Source organism: Lottia gigantea (assembly GCF_000327385.1).
Source record: "Lottia gigantea unplaced genomic scaffold LOTGIsca_28, whole genome shotgun sequence".
NCBI classification, from domain to species: domain Eukaryota; kingdom Metazoa; phylum Mollusca; class Gastropoda; family Lottiidae; genus Lottia; species Lottia gigantea.
In genome coordinates, this window is record NW_008708898.1 from 2,621,550 (window position 1) to 2,630,790 (window position 9,241).

A 9,241-nucleotide genomic window follows, 5' to 3' on the forward strand; every position below is an offset into this window, starting at 1 on the left:
CGCCCTGTTTGCGGAAAAATATTTTTGCCTCATAAAAATGACCCTTGACCAATTCCAAAATACAAAAAAATAAGTGAGTAGTCAAATTTGAATCTGTCAGACATTAAAACGACACGTACAGTAACTGTTAAGTTTCTAAAGATATAAGGCAAGAATTATAGATTAAGATCTTTTAACAAATTTTCTTCTATTATGGAGCAGACATACTTTGTCTGTGAAAACCTAAAAACTGTTAAGTTTATTTTTTATATTTAATATTATTCGAACTGCTCAACTAAAAAAAACAACATTCGTTTGTTTCAGTGGAAACATTTAAGATCTAATAACAATGTGAAAGACGACGAGCGATCGATTTTAAATGTCGGACATGTGTTTCCGTGAAGAAGAAGTAGTAATACTGAAATAAGTTTTGAATATCGTGTATTAGTTGAGTAGATTGTTCAGACCTACAGTTGGTTACACGGTATCAATGAAGAAACTATGGACGAAGAAATGCAAGGAACAGGAAATGATTGTTCCTAAGTTGATTTCTATGATGCCTGACGATTCGATGGGGACGTCAAAATTATACCGGAAAACATCGGAAGAAAATGAAAATACAACAATGGGAGCATATTCAACAAATATTACTCTGCCGCGGGAAATGACTTTCAATGATGATAATTTGGTTTCAGTTATAGCATATTCTTGCCTTTTTGTGATCGCTGCAGCAGGGAATTTAACCGTCTTCATAACTTTGTTAAGAAATAGAGGATTTAAATCTCGAGTGAATAGTTTCATCATGCATTTATCTGTGGCAGACTTAATCGTCGCATTCATTATGTTACCGATGGAAACAGCCTGGCATATAACAGTGTCTTGGAAAGCTGGTGATTTTACGTGTAGATTAATGATGTTTTTCAGAGCATTTGGATTTTATTTATCTTCATTCATTCTTGTGACTATAAGTTTAGATAGGTATTTTTCTATAGTTCATCCGCTCAGCATTCACGACGCAGAAAAACGGGGTAAAATTATGCTCACTATTGCCTGGATATTGAGTGTGGTTGCCAGTCTTCCGCAAGTAAGTCAAACTTAATTTTCCTAATATTCCAGTCGCTTTTGTTCGCTCCAGTGGAGTGATTATCTTCAAAGATTCATTCATTGCTTTTGTGGCTGGCGAAAATTGGCATCAGATAAGAGTCGTAAGTTCAGCAGAGGAACACCATCGGCTTGTCACGTAAATACCCTATGGAAAGTAATGATCTCTGTTCAGGTTTGAAAGCATGTTCGGGCCATAGCGGGTTATCGGCCTGCCAATCATGTATTGAACTGTCAGAAACTTGGGTTACTTCGATAGCATGATACTTGTAAGGTGGCTAGTTTCACTGAGGAGTAGTGAAGGCTCAGTGTGATTGGCACTTAACATGTATGCCCGGGTTCGTTCTCAGTTCAGATCGAAATAGTACAATCACACTCCTAACTCTATCACTGTTGTACATCTATGATGATGCTAACGCTACAGTTTATGCACATTGAAGCTTTATCAAAAATGGCTGAAAGACTCGATATAATTTCATCTATTTCATATGATTAGTTTGTTATACTTCTTACTTCCTTTATCAGTAAAAAATCGACTTACTACAATAGGAAATAAAACCAATAAAACTAACGTTAGTCGTAGATACTAATTTATTTTCAAGATTGACAGGCGAAAGTTAATAATAATACAGAAGTCTAAAAGCTGTAAATTGAGTATTTTTATAATAGTGGGGTAATTATGTAGTGTGGCGTGGGAAGAATCGTGAAAATTAAAGTAGATTGCTTTCTGATTAACATCATCTTCCAATCAAATTCATGAACATCCCAAATCCTTAAAAGGTTCAGATTCTTCCTTAAAAATATTTTTCATAAGGGATCCGATAGCCTAAATGACAGAAGTACATAATACACCATTATTTTCATACGTTCTATTTGTGGCAGTCTCTATAAAGGATAATCTCATGTTCATTAAAAGAAAGTGGTGTAAGACGAAGCCTACACAAATATTAATGTCTCATGTTGATGAAAGCAATCACCTCGAACGTAATAGTCATGTTTCCACCCCCACACAACCACCATTACCGAGTCCCTGAGAATATTTGTGCAAAAATATGGTTTGAATGCGTGATATATGATAATCAATATAAAAAGGAGGCTGACATCGAATTAATTATAAAGGGACGCAAGTGAGTGCTTTCAGGGAAAAGTCATAACCTAGCCCACTATAAAATATAAGATGTGGTATTGTGGAGAACCTAAGATTTCATGCCCTAAATCGTAACTATATTTTAAACATATCCCTATAGTAGAACTACTTGCAATCACGATCGAACACTATTTTCGACGAGTAAGTCGATCAAACGTTTATTAGTCCTTTCAAACAATCAAGAAGCTCAGCGCACCGGTTCGCTCTTATTCCCCCCATTTTCATTTTCGCGTGAGATATTGCTGGAAATTGAAATCTTTTCACGAAAACCCATATTTGTTATAATGATGCTGAAATCAGAAATTTTTGTATGTTTAGTTTCAAACTTTTCCGACCAATGTAGACATCACAAGAAAACATGATGGTTTTATAGGGCCTTAGTTGAAAAAACGTAAAATTTTACTCATTTTTTCACCCTGAGATCATTAATTGAAATATTATTTTCAATCTTCACATTTTTGATGAAATACAATTTATTTCTGTTTTTTTTATATTGAAATTTCTGGACAATCAACTTTGAGGGTTTACAGTAGTAATGACCATTGATTATTCAACCTTGTCAAAGAATGTTAAAAATCTGACAGGATAAGATGTAGTACTACATTAGTCTGTCAGACCACTGTTTATCGTGTGATTGTAGAGATATAAACTGATTGAGAAATAACCTGCAGCATGTTTTCAGAAGCATTTTAACCTTGAGGTAATCTCAATAAGTTGGTATTTAGTGGTTGCAATATAATGATAATTGATAAAGCGATCATATTTCGTAAATATTTTATTTCAGAAATTGTTTAGTTAAGAATCATAAGCTATTATCATCTTACAGGTCAATTAGTTCAAAAGGATTTAGGTAAAAGGAGGGTTTGATTCTCACATGCACAGGTTAGGACAGCAAGAATAGACCATTTCTATACGCTCACAATTGCTCGCAAACACTCTACAAGGCACAATTATTGACTGATTTCGACGAAACTTGGTGTGGTTGTTTATAATAACCCAAGGATGAACCTTATCGGAAATCAAAAAATATTTTGTATGAGTTATTGCCCCTGTTCTTGAAAACACGTTCAATTTTTAACTCGTAAACACCCCAGAAGGCACAAATCTTGATTTAGATGAAACTTGGTGTGAGTGTTTGTTATCACCCAAGGATGAACCCTATTGAAAATTAGAATAATCGAAAAATAATTAGTATGAGTTATTGCACTTGTTCTTGAAATTGCGTTCAATTTTTAGCACGTAAACACTCTAGAAGGCACAATTCTTGGCGGATTTTGACGAAACTTGGTGTGAGTGTTTGTAATCACCCAAGGGTGAATCCTATCGAAAAATATTTAGTATGAGTTATTGCCCTTATTCTTGAAAACGCGTTCGATTTTTAGCTCGTAAACGCTCTAGAAGGTTCAATTATTGACAGATTTTGACTTGGCGTGAGTGTATGTAATCACCGTAGGATGAACCCTATCGAAAATCAGAAAAAAATTAGTATGAGTTACTAACTGCCCTTTTTCTTAAAAACGCATTCAGGTTTTAGCCTGTAAACACTCTAAATGGCCCAATTCTTGACAGAATTTGATGAAACTTGGTAATATTATTCTGTATCGCCTCAAAAAGTCTGAAGGTTGAATATTTCATACTGGTAATTGTTACTGTACTGGCAAATCAAATATTTCTTATTTATAGACGTTCTGTCGAGGGCTTTCATTGGCTGTATTGAACAGCGTACAATCCAATCAAATCAATCTATACAAATTTCTGTGATACATGAAAGGTGAATATTAAAGTCAAGGTATAAGACCAAGTTCGTAATAGCTTGACACTGTGATGATGAGTCTGGATATGCTAGGTATTTTTCTTCTGTTCTGATTTAGATAAAATAATTACTTGCCTAATTGGTTAGTTTGGACGGTACTGAATGCCTTAAGTTTAGGTTACTCTGAAGGAAGTTTTGGTTTTTCTTTTGCTAATAACAAGGAAAAACATAACCTAGATATTTTATAGCTTCAAACAATAAGAACATATATAAATTGTAGAATTTATTTGTCGATCAAGCTCACAATGAATAAATAGATTGACATTGTCCCCCTGAATTCCCGAACAACACACATCATCCACAACAGTTGGGGATTTAATGAGCGTTCATTAAATCGATGTATTGTACTTTCCTTAATTCAAATCTCAAATAAAGCTATTTCGTTTTTTTGAGATTGTCAAGTCGTTTCTGTAGAGATAATTTTAAATTGTCTGATTTTAAAGAGACAGTTCGCCCTTTTACAGGTTGTTTTTGGTCTTGATTATATGTATATAGTCTTCAGGAGTACAAGATATGACTTAATCGCACAATTCCTACAAAAAATATCCCAAACTAGAAATTTAACTTTCTATTTCTATATATAATATGTCTCAAGAAAAGACGAGTCGTCGAATAATTATGGACATGGATTTGAAGGCTCAGTTAAGATGTGATGATAAGCTTAGCTAAAAACAATCCCGTTTCTGAGACTATGGTACGATTGTTCAAGGGGGTGGTGAATCTGTCCCTTTAAAATATCGGATAGTTCTACTTCTCTTTGTTTTAGAAATTGGTTTAAAAAGTAAATCTTAGATATTTATTTTTTAAAAGCAAAACCAAAGTTGGACAAACTATGGTTTTTTTCTATGAGAGAACAATTAGTGTCTTTCTTCGTGACGCTTTCAATAGACATCAAACGATAACCGCCTCCGTAGACATCAAATAAGGGATGTATTTAACCAAATCATTTTTATATTTCAATTTTTTTAAATTAATTTTTTCTTTGTTTATTTTTTTCTTTTTGACAAATTCTCCTCATTTGCCTGATGTACGGCTTTGCATGTTAATTTACACGGCAGGCTAATTGGAACGATTTGATTCCAGGTTGTGGGAGGCGGTTGTCAACTTGTCAACGATTTTGGTGTAATTATGTTCATGAAACATGCGGAGGAAAGTAAATTAAGTCCAGTATCTTTAAGAACTTTAAAGGTCTCACAAAATCGTCGAATTGCATTATTATTGATGTTAAATGGATTGTTCAGAGGTTTTCTAAACTTTTTATTGGGGACACTAATAACATCAATTTGCACAATTCCAATTATCGGTTTAACCCTTTGTCCTTCGTTCAATAAGTTGCAATAGCTGCACAATAGGATTGAAATAAAATATGAAAGTGGCTAAACATTTATTACATTTTCAAGTAATAATCCAATGCAATAAAAACAAGTAATTGAACAATGAATGAAAATTACATACAATACATATAAAAACAAATATCGAAACATTTTTACAACATAAAATCCCAAATAAAGCATATTAATTAAGCGTTAACCCTCAGTAATACTACTGGGCGGGTGGGTATTGACATCCTGAAAGGCACGGATTGTAGGATGGTCGCGTTTTAGAATCAATTGAAATTCCCGAATATCTTGACGGTGTGTGCTCCATTCAAAATTTTCCATTGCTTGATGCTCTCTGTATTATTACCGAATACCATACGTACTTGGAGGCCACTATCGTTAAAGTCGCTATCGATATTGACCTTTGCGATAGTGGAGTTATAAAACGCAGAATAGTGCAAATCAGTTTCCCCTATACACATAAACTTTTTATTAATTAGAAACCTCTTTACAATCCTTTTAAGTTTATGTTAATTTAATTTAAATAAGGCCGCATTGCGTTTAGTGATTGCACAAATCTCGTTACAAAGAGTTGTGGCTTTTTCTTATGAAACTGTGGAAAGCAGAGAAAGGATTTTCATCTTAAAATTGTCAAAAAATGTGCATTTAATTTAAAAAATAATTCAAAATGTGTAGGCAAAACTCTTAATTTGTTTCAATAGGCTCCTTAAGCGTATGACAAGAACAAGTGTAGGTAATTCATAACTGTTCTCACAAAATCGTTTTACTAAGTCAAGGCCCATTTATAAAGACATCAAGGATTATTGAATAATTACTGTTGTACTTCTAAAACATCCATTTTCACCAACGAGGTTATACCTGTCAATATTTTAGAATCAGAAATAAATATCACTAGATGCAAACTTGTAATGAAACTTGAATAATGAGATTTTCAGCTGAATTCAAGGCTGAAATATCTTCTCTTGGGAAACTGTGTTTGGTTAACAACAACTGATGATTTATTCTAGCAGATTGAAATAGCCACTAATGTCTCTCCCATGTACAATAAATGAAATTGACTCCTTACAAACACCAACAATTGTTGTCGAATGACCGTATAACGTCTATTGTTCACATAAGAACTTTGTGTACTGGATAAACATGATGTAATTCAACCGTTTGATTTTAATCATAACCATGAGGTTTTCATCACTTACATTTTATTGAGCACTCAACTATCGTGTGTGATGTTGTTAAGGTACGATTACTAAAAACGCAGATTACTACAGAATTTTATCGTCAGAATGATTAAATGTTAACACCAAACGTTGCATTATGTGCAGCAATATTAATCGGTTATAAATCGGTTATAAGTCATTGGTCTTTTTTAACTGTTCACTTTTAAAGGGATGTAAAGAGGTTTCCATTTTTTATGTACATCTCGAACATTGTTAGCACCATTCCAATTTGCAATCAGACGTTTGTGGTTCTTGCAATTGGAAGCATGAATTTGGACCATTCCAATTCCCAATCAGACGTCTGTGGTTCCTACAATTAGTGATGTCATTATGCACTTCGTCTGATTAAACATTGAAATGCTGCAAATGCTATTAGTGTCCACGATACACATATAACATTTAGAAAACCCCTTTATAATCCCTTTAAACGATACAAAAAACAGTTATGTATATTTACACCCATCAGTACCAACGTTACTATTTTATTATTATGACATAGACAAAGATACATTGCCAGGCAAGGTAACATACGCCCCTGGCAGCTGTCAGATTTGACCAAGATCTCATCAATATACATCATCACATCAAGTTTCATTAAAATCAGTTGAAAACTTTAGTCTCTATTGTGTTCACAAACATATTTTGACTTATTTGTCTTAAGTTAAAGGCAATAACTCAAAAACCGTCCATCGAAAATCGTCAAATTCAAACTTGACCAGGATCTCATCAATATATATCTTCAAATCAATTTCATTCAAGTCAGTTGAAAACTGTAGTCTCTATTGTGTTCAAAAACAAATTTTGACGCGTTTTTCCTAATTCAGGGCAATAACTCATAAACCGTTCATCAATATACATTATCACATCAAGTTTCATTACAATCAGATAAAAAGTGTAGTCTCTTTTGTGTTCACAAGAAATGTTGACGGACAGCGGCGACGGCAGTATACCGTCCACATTTCCATGTGGGTGTATAAAAATTACAGGCCAGTGTCTAATCTTAGTTTTGTATCTAAAGTTTTCGAAAAATATATTTTAATAAAACTTATTGAATACATATCTACTAATAATCTTCTGAGCAATTATCAAAGTGTATACCTCAAATTCCATAGCACAAAAACAGCTCTACTCAAAGTTCAAAACGATATTCTATTGTCTATCGATCAACAAAATTGTGTACTGCTACTTTTAAACTTTACAAGAACTGGCTATTATTTATAGAATTCAATTTAAGATTCTACTTCTAACATTGAAGTGTCTTAATGATATTGCATCTCCTTATTGTATACACACCCGGTCAAACTATTCGTTCCTCAGATAATTTTTTACTCGTTCATAAATCAGCCAGTGAACATTTTTACTTACCAGGCACCCAAATTGTGGAATATTTAAGACCCTGTACTTCTGTAGCATGTTTTAAATCTCCTAGTAAGACGTTTTTGAAAGCTTTTAATATATAGTTTATTTATTTCAATTTTTTCATTGTACATGTCCATTTTATCATATTTATCTTGATGTTTTTATCAAGTTTATTGTTAAGTGCATCTGAGCACGTTTGATGAAAGATGGTGCCATTTAAATGTCTTTATATTGTATTATGATAAAAAATAATAATGACAAATAATAACATTTTTAAAAAGAAATGTAGACTTTTAGCTGGTACTGATGGAATTTTGGTCCATTACGATTTATACGTTAAAAATCAGATTTATGAAAATTTAAATCACAAGTTGCAAGTTGCATGGTATTTAGGCTAAATTTTCCTTAATTTCCTCAAATTTAGAGAATAAGACAGCAATGTCAATTTCCACCCACATTTATCAGTATCGTTAAACCAATAGTCACTATATAGTTAATCTAGTTTAACAAATGGTTATTGGCACAAATTTCATAGATTTCTTTCATTGAAACCAGGAAATTTGACATTTATAGGTTAATCACTTAAGATTAGACTTCAAACACTAGTAGATATGTAATTGAGATCTGAAATGATTCATATTCCCGCTGATCCATAATTCCCGTTAATATGATTTTTGAAAATTGTTTGATGGATTTTTATCTGGAATATTATCCGTGATTATTTCTAAATACGCCTTAATTAACTAATGTCGCTGCTGCGATGCTGTGTTCCGTCAAATAATAAGACGCACGTCAAAATAAAAGGCATACGTGAAAATGAAAGTACACTAATGCGGAGATAAATATTCAATTAAGACAGCATCCTGAACTCCATCTGATATCAGTAACAATCGCGTCGCCTAATTGGTCTACTCTGATGGAAATGATACATGACATTTTATGCGTAATGTCAATCTTGAGAAAATGTCTTTGGAATTGTTTAAACAATAAAGACTAGACCCCAGATGTGAACATTAAGGTTGGTTGGTAGATGACAAGTTAACGTTCGCTTCCAGCGGATGCTGATATCGCAAACTAGGTAGTTGTTGGTAGTCGTAGTAGTTGGTAGTTGGATTGGATCAAATTGGATGATTCGGTGTTGTTGGTTTGGTTGTGAACATTAAAAGACACACATGATTATATATCCCCCCTTGTCAAAATAAGTTTTAATCTGCCTTTTTTAAATAATTGGATAACTAAGACAGCACAATTTTACACTGTTTTTGAAGTATAAGAAATTCAATCA

The 9,241-nt window shown here is 33.1% G+C and overlaps 1 protein-coding gene across 1 annotated transcript; it reads left to right on the forward strand.

Moving 5' to 3' along the window:
- Positions 1-643: 643 nt before the first annotated feature.
- LOTGIDRAFT_118379 (hypothetical protein) lies at positions 644-1,078 on the forward strand (the record flags this gene model as incomplete). Its single annotated transcript, XM_009056621.1, has 1 exon — positions 644-1,078. The coding sequence occupies one exon, from the start codon at positions 644-646 to the stop codon at positions 1,076-1,078; it is 435 nt and encodes a 144-aa protein (XP_009054869.1).
- Between the last annotated feature and the right edge of the window lie 8,163 nt (positions 1,079-9,241).